Raw genomic sequence first — 20348 nt, forward strand, 5'->3', positions numbered from 1 at the left:
CACCAGTCGTGCTGAGTTCACTGTGCGGTCGATTGTGTTCATGTTCACCGTTACATTCTTTGATCATCGCTGAGAAATCTGTCGACCGGTTGTCTTTTGAAAACTTAAAGTTTCATCACATCAAAAGGACCCAGAACACACTTCATGTACTTCACATAATCAAATTGACACACTTTGAAGAATAGATTGTAAATAATTCAAACAGAGAAAAGAGACAAAAGGCAAAGAATAGTTTCATTACTCTATTCTACTATGTGCCTATTTTTTTAATAAAATAAAATTTGAATGTTGTGATAATTGATTTTTACAGGCTGTAGGATTCATCTGCATGGTTCAAGTTGGGGGACACTGTGAGGCTTCAGCACTCTGTATGAGACAAATCAAGCGGACATTTTCCTTAGTTAGTCGTTAGTTCCCTGCTGAAGCCTCATATTAGCTTCAGATGAACTTGACTGTGATTTTGTCCCTCGTCACTTACATTGGAGAAGCGTTAGGGACGTATCTCTTAATGGCCAGTATGAACAGGAGGAATGATTACAGGCAGCAAAACCTATTTCAGTGCTCATATGGACACCCGAATATTGTTTTAAGACATACTTAAAGCTATCCTTTAAAGTAAAGTCCATTCTGTGTGTGTGTGTGTGTGTGTGTGTGTGTGTGTGTGCACTGAAGGCTTCAACTTTCCGTATCTCACTGTAAGTTACATATTCAACCACGATTGGCTTCCAAACTAGTTGTGATGTCACAAAATCCTGCTCGTAGAAACACAGCTTAAACTCAGGTTTAAGGTGAGCACAGAGAAACTCTGCACGTTCATCATTCTCCATCATTAGGTGGAGACTTCAGCTGCTTTAGAAACAGAATGATTGATAACACAGTATAACATCGCTGTAATCATGTTTAATGATATATGATTGCACACGTGTCCTTACAGAGTGTTATAAAACATGTATTAACTGTTTATTCACGTGTACAGATCATTCACAGGTGGGTTAAAATCTGTTCAAAACATGTTGAATAAATACTTAATATTTGTACATGATTACAGCTGTTATGTGATTCATCAGCTGTTGTTTCATAGTTATACAGACTTATATTTGTTGACAGAGACATAAACTGCATCATAGTGTGTTATCAACAGTTTATCAGGTGTTCATCTACATAATATGATAAAAGCTAAACATGGTTTTGGGGTTAAAATAAAGTGTTACGGACAATTCAAATCAAATTCACAGCAGAGACTTCCTCTTTCTCTCACACCAGCACTGGAGGGCAAAGTTCGCTCAGGGGAAAAGAAAGCCGAAGCCCTGGCCAAGGAGAAGATGTGTGTGGAGGCGGAGCTGGAGTCCATGACCAAGAAGTCCCACGATGCCTCTGGGCAGCTGGTCCACATCAGCCAGGAGCTGCTGAAGAAAGAGAGGTACGGAGACGAGGCTGCACTGATTTTACACTCTGCCTCAGCACTTACTGGGAAACTGGAGTGAAAATATATCATACATCATATTATCAATTAGATAAAGGCCAGACACTTGGAACCCACAGGCACGTACAGCTTGTACAGTATCATTTGAGTCATGCTATTTAATTCTGTAATGTTTCATCTGGATAAAACCTATATTGGTTATTAGCAACACCAGGAGTCTCATTACTATCAACAGCATCTACAACAAGAGGTTTTCCACTGCTGCCGGTGGTGCACTAAACAACAACACTCTGTGGTGCCATCGGGACACTTTTTGTTGTGCTGCTCTTTGAGAGTTGTTCTTTTGATTGTATAAGTTCCTGCATTTGTTGCATTTAAACTTGTGAGCAAGTTTAAATACAATTTCGCTGTCCAGCACAGGTGGTTATGAGGACGCAGGGAGTATCGAGTGCCGACCCACTTCACTTTAATTTCAAACTTTGTTATTCCTCAAGGGAAATATGTTCTGTACATATACAGGCTTTGCAGTAAAAGCACATAATGAAACTTATTGTAAAAGAGTAATACAAAACATTTAACTTTATAAACATATTCAGCGAGATAAGATGAACTCAGCAGCTGCAGTGGGGCAGCTTTAGGCGTCTAGTTTCACAGCAGTAAAACAGCCAGAACCACGTTATGAATATTCCACTTATACTGTTCGTGTGTGATTAATAACACCTGCAGGGGCGCCCCCCCTTGGTTTAGCGATGGAGGTGCCGACTGTGGACCTCAACAGCCCAGTGATATTACACAAATATCATAAATAATGGAAATAGAATCATTTATGTTTCAGTGCTTGTTGATCCTCTTGTCCACATGTCACAGTGTTCGTGGGCAACACTGGACCCCAACCTGCTCCCGATGGTCATGCACCTGGCATGGTAGCTCGCTGCCATTGTGTGTGTGTGTGTGTGTGCGTGTGTGTGTGTGTGTGAAGGAGAAGTAAATTGCTTGTTTACTTGCTTGAAATGATGCACTAAGAGTTACAGTACAGAGGCAACATTTCATCATATTTTTAAGCAGTATTCATTTTTGTATTTATTTTTTTGTCTCTTGAGCTGAAAGACGCTGAATAGAACTACAGAGCTGGATGATTATCATCTGGACGGTTTGTTACTACAAGTGACCCCTTTCACATTACACATGCTCATTTGATCCATTGTTAATATAAAAATATTAGTTCTCCTCAGATTTCTGTCAGCAGCTGCAGGTCATTTCTCTTTAGTCTAGAATTTTACCGATGAAGTTGTTAAACTTTGAAGAGGTTCATTATATTCAGTTAGCGCCTCCTTTTCAGACTACTAGCTTTGCGCATACTGCCTCTGGTCTTTGCTGTTCCTCACTGACGTGAAACTAGAGGCCCAGATCTCCTGGTCTTTTCCTCTGGATTTAAGGGAGCAGCCAGCCGAGGAAAGCAGCAAAGACCTGCCAGATGTCCTTATCTCAGATTGCATTTAGTTGTTTCTGGCACACTTTTCACCAACCTCCCACGTCCATTTTTGTTGCTGAAGCTCAAGCTGCCAAGTCTGGCTACATTCAGTAAAACTGTGATAATTGAGGCCATTATTTAACCACCCAAGTGTAGAGAGAAAGTTGTCACAATATCGTTGCAGACGTGCAAAGCTTTATTAAACAGGGTTTTGCCCTGTTTTAAGTCCACTCACATTCAGACACTGTGTTTTTCTGTAGTGCTGGAACTCTACAGATTGGTCTGATTGTATTACATTATTGGCTATCTTACATTATGCAGTTCTTACATTATTGATTGTTATGATGTTGGTAACTGCTACAAGGCACTAAAAATAAGTGCCTCTGGCGAGAGCAGAATATTTTTCTGTGCATCTCGGCAGCAATTATTTTGCGTGCAATAAAAGTATATACCATCCGCTGAAAAAATCAGTGGGTGTCCCCTTGAGTCAGTGTTATTGGATGGTGGTATCATTAGCTTCCTTAATGTTCCTGCTGCTAGTTGTGACATTCTGCTCAGGAAAACAAACTAATACAATGCCTCTAGAAAGTCAACAGTGAACATTGTTACACATTTTTATCTTTAGAAGTTCACAAGATAATTCAAGAAAGCCAATTACTAGCAAGTCACGTGGATGATAGAAGAAATCATGTTTTTTTAGAAGCAAATAATAATGCAGTCCAATAACTATGCATGTCACTCAAAAACACACAAAAAAAGGACAGACAGTCAGTGATCACTGCTCATGTCATGTCATTGGTCTGATTGTATTACATTGTTGGCTATCTTACATTATGCTATCGTACATGATTGATGGTTAGGGTGTTAGTAACGGCTACAAGGCGAGAGCAGAACATTTCTCTGTGCATCATCTCGACAGCAATTACGTTGCATGCAATAAAAGTATATACCATGAAATATACCTGTGACATGAGCACACAGGTATATTTCATTGTGACTAAGTTTGGTCATTTCATGGCCAGGAGGGCAGCTTACCTGAGGCTCTGTAGGAAACAACGAAGGAGGAGGAAGTATGCATTATCAAGAAGGTGGAGGACGTTGTTTCAACAGTGAAAAATCATACAAACCTGCATTGACTGATGTTTTCGTCCACTTGGGGGCAGCAGAAACAAGTTGACGTGGCGTGTTGATATAAATATTGATTAGAGCAGCTTGAAAAGACGCTCTAATAATTTCAGCACAAGGAGAGAAATCTCTCCAGAAGGGGTTCTTATAAAAAAGAAAACAATGCTCTCGTGTTTGAGGTGCACAAATGAATATGCAGCACTTAAGGGCAGATGTTAAAGTAGATGGCCGCTTTGGGTAACGTGGTGTTCTGGTCAATGGAAACTGCTGCCCACTGTATATGTGGTTCACTGATGTTAATATGCGGGCAAACAGATACTAGTTCATGCCAAGATGCACAGTTTGACTGGGAATGGAGAATCCATCCACCAGCCGGAGATGAGGCCGCCTCCACAATCCCCACTGGCCAGACTGGCTAACATATTATTCACATAATGGGCTGCTGGGCTTTTAAATGATAATGACCTTTGTGCAAGGTCTAAGCAGATGTACGCCTCACATAATCCTTGACAGCAATATTGCACTGCTTCTCTATGATTGCTGCACTTCAGAGCAGTAAAGTTTATAGCAAGTGAAGACAGAACTGCAGGCCAGAAAAACACTTGGTTTCCTTGTTTGTTATTCCCATATTTTGTCTTCCTTATTTCAGGAGTCTGAATGAACTGAGGGTGTTACTCCTGGGATCACATCGCCATTCACGGGACATGGAGAAAGACCTGAACCGGGAAGTGCACAAGGCCGAGTGGAAGGTCAAGGAGCAGAAGCTTCAGGATGACATCAAGACCCTGCGCGAAAAACTGCTTCTACTGGTGAGAAGGAAGGAGTTTGTGATGATAAGCTTATAATAATTACAGACATGTACTCTTGTTCTTTCCTCATTCTAGAAATGTCGCTTGTCGTTTATTTCCCAGCAAGTATGACGTAACATGCACGGAAGGTTTAAGGCTTACCAAGGGGAGATTTTAGTCAAGATATCATGTATCAGTTGAGAAGCAAGTCTGACTGGACATTCAGCTGTGGCATCATTTCTCTGCTGACACGCTGTTGGACTCTCTCCAGCGACTCTGTGAATACATGGTTAAAGGCGTAGTTTGACATTTTGGCAAATATGCTTTTGCTAAGCTAAGCTAATTGCCTCCCGGCTCCAGCTTCATATTGAACAGACAAAAAGTGATATCGACGTCCTCATCTAACTCTCTGCACGAGAGCAAATATGTGAATTTCCCAAAATGTCAAACTATTCCTGTAACCTTCTCTGGGAAGAGGATTTACCACCATGAAGTGTTACAAGTGTACACATGACTAGTAATAATATTCAGGTGCTAGTGAGTGTATATATACAGACTGCTGTAAAGGCAGCTGAGAGGGATATGAAAATGTATATAATAACATTTTTAATCACATATACTGTAGCATGATATGAATAATTTAACAGGAGGGGTTGGCCATTATCTTCCTGCCTTGTGTGCGTTTTAGGGTCGGGAACGGTCTTCACCTGACCACCGGCGGTACTCCATGCTGGACCCCTCGGCCGTGGACTCCGAGGTGAGCCGCCTCCGCCAGCGGCTGCTCAGCACTGAGGACGCCCTGAGGAACGCCTTGGAACACAACCAGCAAGTGGACCAGTTGGTTGAGGCCATGCGCAGGCATCCAGATAAAAGCCCGGTAAAACTGCGAAGAAACATTAATTTGACAGATTGAACCCGGAAAAGCATGACAATGATTCTGGTGTCAGGCAGTTTGAGAAGTAGCACCCATATCAGAAGGGATGACAGGATGCTTGTCGATATTTAAAAACTCAGATGATGGGTTTTAATGTCAGCTCTTAAGGATTAAAACATTAAAAAAGAGATAATGTGTGTTTGTGTTCGGAGAAACTGGATTTGAATGTGTACTGTATATCAAATTAATATAAATGTATACCACTCTCATGTTTGTACGGTGAATGTGAAGCTACCACCAGTTAGCTAGGCTCAGCACTGGAAACAGGGGGAAACGGCTAACATAGCTAAAGGTGACAATATCCACCTACCAGCACCTCTAAAGCTCAAGCTGTTTCCCTGCACAGACATGAGAGTAGTATCAGTCTTCTCCTCTAACTAATCCTTTATTTTCACTTTCAGTACAGCTGAATCATGTCCAGAACGGGCCTACATTGACAGTTGCTGACTGTGTTTTTCAGGTGCATGGTGCAAATTCAGCCAATGGAATTCATCATCAGGAGTCGGACAGTCCTCAAGACGTTTGTATTCTTTTATTCTGTTGTATTTCAAACCATTGTGGATGTGGTGATCTCATTAATGCCTTTCAGTGCTAAGACATCTTATTTCTGGCTTTTCAGGAACAACACTGATATGAGCAGAAGAGATAAGACTGAACTATGTACATCTTAAAGAGAAGCTCGTCCGACGTTTCTCCTGATCCTGCGACGGACGTCTGAAGAACATTTCAGTTTACAGTTAATACCAAAACAGTGAATCTCTATCTCGAGTGAATTTATGTGTTGTTGCAAAAAGCACCTATTAGCCAATCATGAAGACCGCTTAAAGTACTATAAAATATACCAGGAAACGGGACATGGACATGAAGAGATATTATCGGTACAACTCCTGAGAACATACAGTATGGCAACTTTTGATGCTTTACAGTAGCTAGAAAGTTTGAATCTACAAGTTGCCGGGAACTCTGTGACAATTCTGAATTTGGATCCGGGAGGCAAAATGGCTGATGGACAACGATGTGAAGAACTGGAGAGCTGGGTCTCAGTCGCTTTGTTTGTTTTATTTATTACTTTTACTTTGCTCCTCAGCTTTGTAATAATCCTCTATGGGTGAGCTGTCATGGCCAGTGATACTCAGAGCGACTCTTCAAGGATGAAACAGACAATTCTTTAGGGAGATTGGCTCATTTGTCACCATACTTAGTACCTGATGAGAGAATTGGTAGCAAAGTCATTACAGTTAGCTCTATCTATTTTTTTAACCAAGATAAAGCAAAATACTGTTTCTGTCTCAATCCTCTCATACAACCCTTTTGATACTGAAAAAGACATATCTGCAGCAGTCCAGATTTGGGTTTTTTTGTGTGTTTTTTGACTTTAAACTAAATTTAAGTCCGTTACACAAGGTGTAAAAGCCTTCGCTGTCTGGCTGACATCAAGAGCAAGTGACAGTACTCTTGAAATATCCTGAATGAATGTTGTTTACTCTCTGAAGCCCATTTCAGGTTTAAATGTGGGTCTTTAAATAAGCAATCAAGCACAACAAGGTGTTTGGAGATGGAGAAGGTGGAGGCACAACACACTTTGAGTGCATTATCACACTTATATAACGGCCACTTATCAAAGAAAACATTACAGGAAAAATCTAACAGTTTTGTTTCTTTTTATCTAACGCACATGCAGTATATTTGGTTTATCCCTTAGTGAACGTAACTATTAACATGCTCCAAAGCATCAGTGCTGTTTCCATGGTTACTTGCAGTCTAATATAGGCTAAACTATCATGAGAACCAATGTAGGACAGTGGTTGACTAAATCACATAAACAATTATTTCTGTGCCAAACATGAATCGACCACAGGTTCACTAGTGGATCACTACCGGCTGCTTACCAGGATGTATTTTAAATCCTCCACTAGGTGATGATTTCAACCACCAATCCTCTCTTCAGGTATTGAATAAGGTGTTTGGCCAGTCTCCTAAAAAGTAGTCTTTTTTTTTTTTTGTTAGCCATTGCACATCAGTGGACTCCCTGGCTTTATGAATGAGTGAAGCTGGGAGAACCTGCTGAATTCAGCTCTGAGTTATGTTCCTGTATGTTTATAGAATGAATATAGTGAATCATTCCAGACTTTTGCGTTCTCTTAAACTCTGTCCGACCCTGTACCAGTACACCTCTCTCTCTATCGGTAATGATCAGCTATTTTATTTACTGTGGACTATGTATCAGTACAGACTCCATCCATACACTAGTATTAATTAATTATACAGTATACAGTACATGACAGCAGCCCTATTTGATGCCCATTTTGATGCTGTATCGAAACGCCCCTGGATTACTTCACTGACCTTTTGTTACGTAGGGCTACTGAAGGGCTGTCACAGGAGCTAAAACCCAAACTATGGATGTAAGCTGTTACTCTCATCCTTCATTTGCAGAAATGTTATCAACACGAATAGAATTTATACTGTAAGTCTTCCAAATATTGTTTTTATCCATTTGTCAATTAAACCAGGAGATCCTGTTTGTAGTCGGTCATAGGTTGTCATCGCTTCGCCGGAGACATTACACAGAGGTGAGTGTTGTGGAAAGCTTGTTGTCTCCTGAGCAAAACATGCAGGACAGGCGCTGGTCAGCTAAGATAAAGCCTAAACTTTCCATTGGATATTGTACATGGCCTTTTCAGCTGGAGGGTTCATACCCTTTGGATTATTGCTGCAATGGTTTTCGGAGATTGAGTCATTAAATATTAACAATGTGGGCAAGGGCTGGTGGTGTTTTATTTCACACTCTTTGATGCTTATGTCACTTCGGTATGTTTGTTTTTGAGGGCAAAGCACAGAAGATATGTTTCTACAGAGTTGATTCAAAGTGGTTTCAGATTTCATGCCACAAAGAGGTCGGTGGTTTGTGAAATTCTGCCAGTGACCATAACCATTTCTCCATTCCTCAGCCACACACACACACACACACACACACAGAATAACATAAACCCTGTTGTAAATCATATACTGATCTCAGGCAAATATTTGGTAGATGTCAACCAGAAGAGGAGGCAATCATTCCTTAATGTGCAAAGAGCTCCTTCGTGGCGAAGATGAAACACCCAGACATTGCATGTTTATTTACAATCTTTGGATTTTTTAACCTCCACATTTATCACTTTTACTTGTCGACCTCAGCAAATGTCAGGTCTTATCCACACGTCCCAGTTTCTTTCTAGAGAGCAGATTGGTTATGCTGGTGACATTTGAATAAATAAAGTGATTAGCCTACTTATTTGCAGAAGTAAGCAAAAAGTACAGCATATGTGAAGCGCAGGAACACATGAAATCTTTCAAACTACTGCTGTAGTGGAGTATAAACATGATTTATGATTAGGCATAACTATATAACTTTGTGTCTTTCCCCCCCAGGATATGAACTTTACCCTATATGAAGAGCTATTTAAGGCAATCACAAGATCTAAGATACATGTAGCTGCTTTATATCCACTTTGGACAAATCCTAAAAATAATTGGGAGACTGGACAACTTTCACATGAAACCACCTTCATGCAGTCTATGAGGGATTTCTTAAAACAGAATTGACAGTGTCAAGTGGCAGCCAAGTGGCAGACAGTGATTTCAACAGTCTAATAAAATAAGAAATCGCAGAGGAATATTTTCCTTTCCATGTACATTTTGCTCCCTGAGGGTTTTTCCAGAGGTTCCTCCGCTAATCCTGTATGTAAATTACAGCCAATAGATGCTGTTGTTGAGTTGGGCTGGGATTAGCAGGAGGCGAATGAGTTTCAATTTTACTGGATTACAGAACAAAGAAAGGGGAAAGGGACACCCTGCTCTGTTAAGGGAAAAGAGAAATAAACTTAGAATAAATACACAAATAATAGACTATAAAACGTGCGGTCGAAGTCAACATTGTGATGTTCCGGATTACGATGTTTTAGCAGACGGTGCAGCTACATTGTGGATGGGAATTGTGAGCGTTTCTGATGGATTAAAACGGGGGAATAAACCTATTCCGGGATTGACAGCAGCAACAAGGCTATTTAATCGCTAATTAAGGTGAGATTTCGCTGTCTCCTATTATATTCATGAGCAGTTATATGGTGTGTTTTCACGGAGCGTGTTGTTCTTTGTGACTGTACATTTAGAAATTACAGATTATAACCTAATTTCTGGACTGGGGGAGGAGATGAAAGGAAAGCGCTAGCGCTAGCTAGCAAGAGGGCTAACGCAGTAGCGCTAACGAGTTAAAGCTAGCTAGTTAGCTAGCTCAACGTTATTATGATACCGTTAGCTAATTAGCCAGCGTTGATTAGGTAGACATACGGTAAGTAGCGTAGAAAGGTTATTGTTAGCAGTTTAATCCGCCTGGAGGGACGCCTCCCCGTAACCTTGCGAGTGGACTGCTAGCCTGTATTTGTGATTGGGATACAGCGTCTTTCTGCTTGCTAAATTATCCCTCCATATATTGCTATCACTGATAAGGTTACCGAGCCTGTACAACAAAGCCAGCTAGCTAAAGTAGCGAGTGTAAACGAGAAAGGAAACACATTTGAACTTCAGCAAAACAATTTGAATGTAGACAGCTTCAACTAACAGCCTTGCTGAGTCAATTCCAACCTTGTTGCTCTGTATGAAGGTGCAGTGAACTTAAACAGTAAATCACTAATTGACTGCTGTCGTTCATTACCACCTTGTACTTAAAGTCAGACAGTTAGAGGAGTGTGTCACACTGAGAAACACCAGCCAGATAATCGAAAAAACAAACAAACACGAATTTAGATAGAGCAAACTCAGCGTGTTTGGTGAAGCTAGAGTGCTGTTGTCTTCCCATTTAGCTCTCAGCTGTCTGGTTGTAGTTGGTACAAGAAGCGTCAAAGTTTAAAACAAAACTGACTGGAATAAAACTTTGTCAGCTGTAAGTGTCTGGCGGACTGAATTCACAAGACAAGAAAGAAACCAGGCAGATCTGTGCACACGGACACTCGCTCATTTCCTTTGGAAGAACAGACCTCGACTTTATTTATTGCACCCATGTCTCATATCCTGTGGTTGCAAGTCTTTTTTTTTTTCTCCTGTGTCCAGCTTTTCAAAGTAATTCCCCTCCACTCTCATGTGATGTGAACTTAATAGTTGTCCTCCTGCCATCCCAAGAAGCTCTCACTACAACTCCTGGCTCTGTATGTGCCATACAACATCTTTCATTCATACAGTATCAAGCCATCTCAATTCAAAACATGGCAGCGTAAAGTTTCCTTGTTTGTAGCTGGTAAAGATACACAACAGGTACAAAAAGTCCTTTGACCAATTAAGTATTAGCTGTCCTTTTGTCATAATGTCCAATGACATAATATTACAGATATCCAACTAATAAATCAACTTTATTTCCTGTTCATTAACACATCTTAACTGCTCTGTATTAATTCACTGACATAATATGATATTGACCTGTGATAAACCCACTGAATTGTATGATATATTATTATAAACACAGTATATTTTCAAGTATTGTCAGGAGAAAAAAATGTGTAAAAGTGGTCCTTTATATATTTGACTATTTGTTACGGTATGGCTATTTTCAATTGCATAATAATAACCAAGTAGCTTATTTTGGGCCTAAAGGATAACATGGTTTTGCATGATTTATCCTATTAACTGGAAATGTTTTATACAATATTGCCAACCAGTATGTTACTTTCATTTTGTCAAATCTAAGCCTGTGTTGGAGGATTGAACATTTTATCCCTAATATGTTAAGCTGGTCTCTCTGGTCCTTTGTTTGCCACTGAATCCTGCCTGGCATTGAAACAGTTAAAAATCATAACGCGAGTGATGACATTCCCAAAAGGCCACAGCCTCAGGCATAGGGTGTAAATAAAGGGATTATATTGTTGTTTGCTATAATGATAAGTTAGATAGTAGCTGTCAAACCACACCCTGTACTTGGTAAGTTGTTTGTCAAAATTGCAGTCGTTCTTTTTTTTTCTGCCTTCAAGACATTAACTGTTGTCTCTTATTCAATTAGTAAAATGCCAGATGAATAGTGAAGACTGATGCACATTATGATTCTTCTAGAAGGAAGAAGTTCAACAGTAATTCAGCTATACACTTATTTTAGCCATCTAACTACTGAACAGGCCACAGACCTCTAAAAGGTGAGCAGCCAAGGTTTTTGAGTGCCCTGTATACCTGTGGATCTCCCACACTGTTGTGTTTTCCCTTATCAAGCCTAATTACAGTACAGGCTACACTTGATTGACATCTCTCTGACCCTCTGGTTCGTTTTCTTGCACCTGTTAGGGCAAGAGGAGTTACACTTTTATCATTTAGTGTGCTACGGAGGCCAGTTGGGCGTGGTTTCCACTCCTTCTCAGTTTGTTGGCATCTCTCTGCCACCTGTAGATAGGTGTAATAGTGGATCATTGACAGGAATGTGTATAGGTCACATGCATGTGCTACATCACATGCTCAAAATACAAACAAAGTGAGGATCCACTTATAAAAACATTGTTTTGTTTCAGGAAGTTTGTGACCTCACCTGATTGTAGCTTTGCCCAGCCCAACTTCAACCCGAGCAGCAGAGGTTGAATTAGCCAAGTATTAAGTGAAAACACGTGTGTAGGTGTGCAGGATGTTGAAAGTCACATGTACAATTATTCAAATTTAATAGGAGTTAACATATAGGTGGTTATTTTGTGTGAGCCGAGCTTGATTCAACCAATACTGTGTTAACATTAATAAGGTTTTTCCATTATGGGGGAGTAGTTGTGAGAAGGCGAGTCGCGCTGGCACAATTCAGACGTTTTTTCCATTAAGCTGTGGTGGTGTGGTAAACGGTGTCGCCTACCTTGCTCATCTTGATCACTTTTGTTTTGTGTTTCTAGCTGCTGACGTATGTCTCCGCAGCGCTGTTGCAAACAGCAGCGTTCAGCATGGAGCTCTTGGTGCTTGCCTGCACCTCGTTGCTGGACCGTGTTCTTTTTTAAAGCCTCCGAACAATGAACAAAGCCAAAAACAGAACTACTGAGGCTGATGTTGTGACTCTTTAAATGCCCATCTCTGAGCCTATCCAGTGATACAGCGCTTGAGCCAGTTCGTTGACAAAGCTCTGTTGATGGGGGATTGCAGCCCTGCTGGTGAGCAGGATCATGGTAGCATGGTTTGGTAATGCTTTAAAAAACATACCCTGTTTGACTCCATGTGGTCATGTTTTTCCCCTTTTCAGAGCTCCAAAGTCCCCGTCCCTAACTGCTTTTGTTGTTTTATACAAACCAGACACAGAGCTGTGATAGCTGCCTCTGTTTTCTATTTTTTGTGGTCATAAAAACTTCATTGTTCACCTCCACTGACTCGTGTAGATATTGACATTTTTTGGATTTGTGGCCAAAGTACACCTCTGCCAGTAAACGGCTTCATCACATTACAGACCTCTTTGGGTCCCCTTAAAGAGGTTTCATGCAGTTTTTCTGAGCAAATTTAAATGCACTCAGAGGCTCCAAACGACACTCAGGCAGTTTGCCCAGGATTTTAAGACGCAGGAACAACCTTGCAAAATGCATGCATCATAATAAGACACCAATAGAAACGTAAAGAGGTGCAAGCTGTTTCTAGTTGGTTGGTTCCTACTAATCCTCTTTTTAGCAAACAGTTCTCAAAACATCCAAAGGGCATGATGTTAAACAAGTTACAAAACCAAGGATTGATTTTTGTGGGCTCAGAGAATAAGTGAGCTTTTGTCAAAGTGACTGGATGAAATCATAGTGAATAGTGTTGGCAGTTCCACAAAGTTTGCGTCATTCACTATCAACAGAGCAACTGCAGGATTTACATCTAAGAATCTTTCCTTTTTTTTTTTTGGTTCATCACAGACTCATAGTTAAAGCGAGCTGCTTTACTTATTAATGTCGTTCCACACTGAACTGTTCAATATTCACTGAGAACCACAACAGGACCGTGACATTACGCTTGAGCCTCCTCTTGCAATGCAATTGACATGGCATTATCCTGAGCCTGTGCTTATCCCCACCTTTCTCCTCCTCGCTACTTCCTTTGCCTTTTAAATATGTGAGGGAAAGAGGCCATCTATTTCGAGACCGCAATAATTTAGGAGGGGGCTAATGTTTGCTGTGGCCTCAGGGGAGGCAGATTTAGATGGCCAATAGACTTGGCACGTTCAGACTGGTGCAGCTGAACCCCACCACACCCACCGTCCTCTTTCTCTCCCTGCCTCTGTCTGTCTCTCTCTACCTCTCTGTCCTCTCTCTATTGAGTCAGTGGTTTGGGCTTGCCAGAGGCTAGTATAATGGTTCCCAGTGTCTGGAGAGATTAAAGGCCAGAGCTGCATTGTTCAAATGCCCCGAGATTAGTTTCCAAGGAGACGGGTTTCAGTTGCCATGAGAACATAGTGCCTGGCTTTAGCCGAGCTGTTTTTCTTTAACGGTTCCTGTCTGTTTGCCACTTTACTTTTATTTACATTGGCCATGTTATTATTTGGGGTTGAGATGATTTTGTGTTTGGTATGAGGTTTATGTAAAATGTATTTAATGCTGTTATACCATGGTACTCTACCTGCAATGGCTGTGGAAACTTAAGGACTCATCCTGGTCATCTTAAGTCAGATTCTCTTTTTCCTGCGCTGTCTGTCAAGGAGAGAAAATAAAGTATAAAGGGGCTCACGTGACATCATCTGAGTGCAACTAGCCCCGATTGACAAAGACAAACCACAAGTTGCTAATTTCAGATGGATATGGCTTCTACTCATGCTTTCAGTGTGGCACCAGGGATGGCAGCGTTGGTCGGTCCACCACTTGAATATTTCAACAATTGTTGAACGGATTGGCTTGAAATTTGGCACAGATAACCATGGTGCCCAGAGGTCAAAGTTTTCACTTGAAATATCTCCACATCTACTGGATTTATTGGCACAAAATGACATCCATTGTTCACAGACAGTATATCCTAGTGACTTTTGGGGTCCCTGACTTTTCCTCTAGGGCAGGAGGCTGAGGTTGGTATTTGTGTTTTTGAGTGAAATGTCACGACAACTACAGAATGGGTTGCCATGAAATTTGGTTCAGTCATTCGTGTCCCCCTCAGGATAAATTGTTAAACCTTTGGTGATCCATTCTTTTCCCTTCTAATGTCTGTTTTATTTGTTCAATACTTTGGTTTATTACAAATACCTGCAAAACGGTTTAGTACTAATTAGCAAATATTAGCATGCTAAAGTGCTAAACTAGGATGGTGAACATCACCTTCACAGAGCCATTAGCGTGGCTGTAGAATCGGTTTCTAAGTATCGGATGGATGCCCTGAATACAAGCTTATATTTGCTTAAAGTCAAACCAAATGATGTCAACAGAAACTGCTTTGAATGCAGGTCACTGCTGCATGTATGCATGCTCACATGCAGGTTTTGTCCAGGACGCGCTGTGGCCGCCTGCCTAAACTGTGTTCATCTGGTCCCCGCAGAGGCATGGCTCAGATGAGGAAGCTGGCATGTGATGGCATCAGGACGAACTCCCGGGGCGAACCACAAGTCCCGCTGGTGTCAGCCAGACAGGAGATCCTCACCAGCCTGGTGTCTGCCCTCGACTCAGTGGTATGTCCTCGGTCATGCATGTTGCACGTCATCTCATTTTGGAGATCTTATTCTGTGGTCTCAAGATGATTACTAAGAGCAGTTCTCTTACTGATTCATGAAAATCCACCTTAAAACATGTTATTAAACAGCTGCTTTGCATCTCTGAACTTGTTTCATGGTGAATATTTCTTGTCTCTGTGAAAATGCACCGAACATCAGGAAATGAAAGTGTGGGGGTGGAACTGAGTATCTCTTTCCATCTCAAGAGAGTCAGAATGCAGTGCTTCTAGTACCTCTGTTTTCTTAATGAACTCCTGAGTTGCACATGTCTTCCTCAGCGTTTCTGGTAATGACTTATGAGTAAATGATGCCTGTATGCTTTGCAGTGCATGGCGATGTCTAAGCTCAATGCTGAGGTGGCGTGCGTCACCATCCACGAGGACAGCGTGATTGCGGTCGGCACAGAGAAGGGCAGAGTGTTCCTCAACTCCAGGAGGGAAATCCAAACAGACTTCTACAAGTTTTGCCGTAAGTCTTGCTCTCCTGTGTCATTGTGAATGTTGTTTCCCATTATTCGTTCATGATAGAGCATTGATCACTCTCATCATAGCTACAGCTGTGAGGCAGTTACATAAAATGCACTTGCGTCACGCTTGTCTCGGTAGGATTTTACAGTTTTGTGATCGCACAAATGCACATTCAGCCAAAAGCTTCAATAAGTGCTGCAGCTTGCAGTTTTGCTCAATATCAGATTCAACAAAGTAGTTGCAGTTTCACACATTTTTCCATTTATCAGATAAAACTGTATATCAACAAACTGTCTTGTCACATCTCATTTGGCCAAACCGTTTGCTAAATAACACACATCACTGCTCACAAGTCTTGGAATATTTTGAGCAGTAAGTTTGTCAGAGACTCGTTTAGGAGGAGAAAGGTTTTAGTTAATGTGGCAACTGCTGCTTGTCACTGATAGAGGTTAAAATCAAGGTCGTAGAGGACGTAATGATCCCTGAAGGGGTCTAGCAACATTTTCATAACAAATCAGAATATCATGATGATCTGCAGCATTTCTACAGCAAGTTTTAACTATTTTTAAGGCAGAATGAGTAGGATTTGTTTGTTTGCGGTTTGTAAACACAAAGTTGAACTCTCCTCCCCGACTGATTGAGAAATCTCACTCATTCTGCCTTTAAGCTTAAGTCTTAAGAAGATTGTAAGCCCTGTCATTCAGCCTTCATTTCCTATAAACTAGTAACTACTAAGTCATATTTCAGAAATCAGCATTGGGACATTTTGCTCCACCTGTTGACATTGAGTGCTAATAGGTAAAACAGCAAACAATGTTCTCAGACTCCACAATGTTTCCCTACTAATAACACCAATTTGAGAGGCCGTGACCTCCCATTACGCAGTTTAATTGTATCAGGCTGTGTATACAAGGTGAAGTGGGGGAGCCGTCGCTCCAGTTTGCTCGGTTTATTTCTATTTTATGTCTTTACTGAACAGTTAGTTAAGGTTTCAGGTGGTTGAGTAGTGACGTATTCATTACTTTTTGGGAACCAGATTCTCCATCTTCTTGTTTTTTGTTTCTCTGGAACCCTTAAAGTCAAGGCACTGACTCAGTTAGTGAAAAAAACTCATATTGCAGATCATTTGGACCTATAAGCATCTGAAATGTTCTTGTGCTTTTTTTATTTTTAATTTGCAAGATGTGACTTTTGTCGTTTGGCTTTAAAGGGGTGCCATGTCTGCAGAATTTGACCACAGCAAATGCCCATACCAAAGACCAGGAAGGCGATATCAGCAAACTGAGTAAGGATGGTGAGCATGGGAAACCGAGAGCTCCATCAGATGCTCAGTCCAACATCTTTGTTCTGAGGAAGATGGTGGAGGAGGTCTTCACTGTACTTTACAGTAAGGAGTCACCAAATGAAACCATAAAACTCTTACTTTAATTCCTAAGTTTTGTACAAGATATATTGCAAAGTACTCACACCGCCTCGTGCAATGTGCAGGTGAGGCTGTGGGAAAGAGCAGCCTGGTCCCTGTGCCTTATGAGTGGATCCAGAAGGACCCCAGCTGTGTGGTGGCCCACGGCTTGCCTGAGGGAGTCACCCTGAAGAAGCCTTCTGAGTATGACACCAAGACACTGATGAAGATCCTGGAGCAGAGCCACCGCATCCAGTTCACAGTAAAAAGGTGACTGCAGAGTGAAAGTCTGTTGTCTGTTATTCTTGAACACGCTGCTGTTTGGGATGACAGACTGTTTGAACGCTTGTATCAGATTATGAAACCAGCTGTTTTACATCTGTTCACTCCAAAATGGGAGGAAAAAGGAAGTTTGGCATTTCATCTTAGCCTCTAATGCTTTGCAGAGATACATATGTGTGTATGGCTGGAAGCACATAGCTATCTTTGTAGCTAGTTATTGGTAGCAGACAGGCTGTAGTGTGTTAGTGAGGGATAGACAGGGTTTTAATTCAGCTGTGGAAAAACACTCTCAGGTTACAGAACATGTTTGCCTCATAACAAAAAGTGGTCAGATTTAACAGCAGAAGCCTGTTAATAATATGTATTAAGGGAAAATACTGGTCAAGTCTGGCCAGCGTCTTTGAGGCTGGGTAACTCCAGAATCCAAAGCTCCTCTTGGTGGAAGTTGAACACGATCGCTAACATATATTAACAAATTTATGTGGAATAAAAACATGTGCCATGTGCCCCTCCCCTGTTAGTGTGTTTGTAAGCATTCCTGTGGAGCCAGGTCATCGGTACTGTCCTGTCCCGGCCTGATACCTGTCAGTCCCTGTGTCTTCACGTTTACTCTATAAAACTCTATAATAGGGCCTGTGTTGTTGGGGGCGTGTTGTTTCAGGCACTGCTGAGACAATAAAATATGATCCAGGAAGTCCTGTTTGAGTAATAGATCTCAAAACCCTGCATGGTGGTTTATAAGACTATGAGACAGGATTTTTGTCATGGTGACAATAATTTGATCTTCCATCACGATGGTGGAAAGTTATCTACGAGTGTCTTGATGGCTTCTTCCTGTCACCGCTCGACTGTCAAATTCTGTCAATTGCATTGCATTGCAACAAAAGTTGAGTCAAGTGAAACTTTTTTGTTGTCGTGGGGTCCAGTCAAAAAAAATTGAGCTGAACTTTCAAGTGAAAAAATGCTGCTGTCTTTCTGAGGAAAGCCCAAGCCTGGCTAGTGATACTTGTTATAGGACTTCAGGTTAAGTCAACATTTATTTGGGAGGTCAACTAAATAAACAGATGACAGCAAGGACAGGAGTTGGAATTGCCATGTCATGCAGGGACAGTCCAGTGTGGACTTTGAGCCTGTTGAGAGCTGGAATGCTCTGATTGTGTGTAGTTTGTGGGGAGACTGTTGGAATGATAGAAATATATATTTAAGTCTGACTTGTCAAGGTCAGCGGACTGTACCACAGCTCATTAAAGCCTAATTTGATCCCCTGTTGGCTTCCTAGAAAAACACCAAACATTCTGCATCTGCATGGAGCATAACAGTTGTTTAAAGACTCTCATCACTCTGTTGATAACAACTGTCACATGCCTTTACCCACAGCACATTGGGGGTTTCCTGGCTCTACAACTGAAGTTTAATAAAAGGGAATATGAACAGTCTTAAAATACACGCAACACAATGTAACTGTTGTTAAGAAAGAAACTCAAATATGTGTTTGGTCTGTTTGTCACTTTTTCATGGCAAAGCAGGACTAGAAGTAGAGAGAAGACAAGGGGAAATAGTTAAAATAGCAGAGAAACGTATCATGTCCAGTGTTTCCCCTCTGACTTTTGTCAGCAGCTGGGTTTTGTTGTAGTTGGGCGGTTAGTCTTTAATTAGTTAATTCTTGCATAACAATGAGTTCAACATTTTGAAAGTTTGCTGTGGTGTGTCAACCTTTTTTTTAATGTCCCGCCCCATCCAGGCCGTGATTGGTTGGTTCACAAAGAGTGACATTGATGAGCGCATCGACTGTATGAAAACAAGTCAGTCGATATAGCCAGCTAGCCAAATCCAAACCCTGCTTATCTTATTCAGTCTTCAGGAGGATCGCGTCTCTCTCGCTATTGTTTTTGTACAATGAGCTGCTCAAACGGCCCACAGAGCGACCGGCCTACCAGGCCTGTCCGACTCTGCTCTGCCCTGTTAGTCACTCTGCCTGAGGAGAAAATGCTGTTCTTGCACTGTTGTTTATTTGGTTGTCATGACTTTCTGAGTGATTGACGTCCTGTCACTGTTCCAGTTGCTCATCCTCAAAGCGGAGAGAGAGTGGACGACCGTTGGTTTGAGTTCAGTGGAGCGGACAACTCCGCAGAGTCGTTAATTGCGGCTTCATGACATTTCATAAAATTCTGAAGCAGCAGCGGCGGCAATAATTTTAAAAATGTATTTAACGGAAACACGGATCTCATTTCATTTATCATTCAAATGACTTCTTCTAAAAGTTATCAAGGGGATGATAATCCAAAATAATGGAACAGATAAATTGGTCCTACTCAAAAAGAGCACAGCACGTGTTGATGTAATCCGAGAGACACTTGGCAAGTGATGCAGTTTGCAAACAAAAAGCTTGATGTCAAGCTGTGACGTTTGTAACCTTCCAAATGACTTTCTTCTTGATTTTGTGTCTGTACAGGCCAGCGGAAGATCTGTCTCGAGAAGCCAAGTCCAGCACTGATGTCAATCACAACTCTTCTACCGCCGCCATGACGCCGAGCAGCCACGGCCCGGGGAAGACTACCGCCCAGGCAGTCACGTCATCAAGTCCCGCCACTTCCAGCAACTCTGTTCTGTCGAGCTTCCTGTACGGCATGCCCATGTCCTCCAAACCTCATCCAGATGGCAAGCTGGATTTCAAACCCATGTCCCTCCTCAACCTGGGCAAGGACAGAGCGGCCAACTGGACAGCGGGGACGGACAAAATGAGCACTTCGGTCAAGGACTGTGCTAACAGCGGTAAGACGTGTGTGGTTTGGAGGGTGGGTTTCAAC

The 20348-nt window shown here is 41.6% G+C and overlaps 2 protein-coding genes across 2 annotated transcripts in view; both read left to right on the top strand.

Annotated features, from left to right (window-relative positions):
• clip2 (CAP-GLY domain containing linker protein 2) overlaps nucleotides 1-6372 on the top strand; it is a 31189-nt gene extending 24817 nt beyond the window's left edge. Inside the window, exons 13-17 of the mRNA XM_070917609.1 lie at nucleotides 1264-1420; nucleotides 4669-4828; nucleotides 5496-5684; nucleotides 6202-6261; nucleotides 6361-6372. Of these exons, the coding sequence (XP_070773710.1) occupies nucleotides 1264-1420; nucleotides 4669-4828; nucleotides 5496-5684; nucleotides 6202-6261; nucleotides 6361-6372 (578 nt within the window). The remainder of the gene's footprint in view (nucleotides 1-1263; nucleotides 1421-4668; nucleotides 4829-5495; nucleotides 5685-6201; nucleotides 6262-6360) is intronic.
• Nucleotides 6373-9665: 3293 nt separating this feature from the next.
• The window catches only part of gtf2ird1 (GTF2I repeat domain containing 1), a 29552-nt gene continuing 18869 nt past the window's right edge, over nucleotides 9666-20348 (top strand). The window contains exons 1-6 of the mRNA XM_070916949.1: nucleotides 9666-9806; nucleotides 15219-15348; nucleotides 15717-15858; nucleotides 17068-17244; nucleotides 17346-17529; nucleotides 19994-20313. Coding sequence (XP_070773050.1) covers nucleotides 15223-15348; nucleotides 15717-15858; nucleotides 17068-17244; nucleotides 17346-17529; nucleotides 19994-20313 — 949 coding nt within the window. The 5' untranslated portion in view covers nucleotides 9666-9806; nucleotides 15219-15222. The remainder of the gene's footprint in view (nucleotides 9807-15218; nucleotides 15349-15716; nucleotides 15859-17067; nucleotides 17245-17345; nucleotides 17530-19993; nucleotides 20314-20348) is intronic.

The sequence above is a fragment of the Enoplosus armatus genome, chromosome 13 (assembly GCF_043641665.1).
Source record: "Enoplosus armatus isolate fEnoArm2 chromosome 13, fEnoArm2.hap1, whole genome shotgun sequence".
NCBI lineage: Eukaryota > Metazoa > Chordata > Actinopteri > Centrarchiformes > Enoplosidae > Enoplosus > Enoplosus armatus.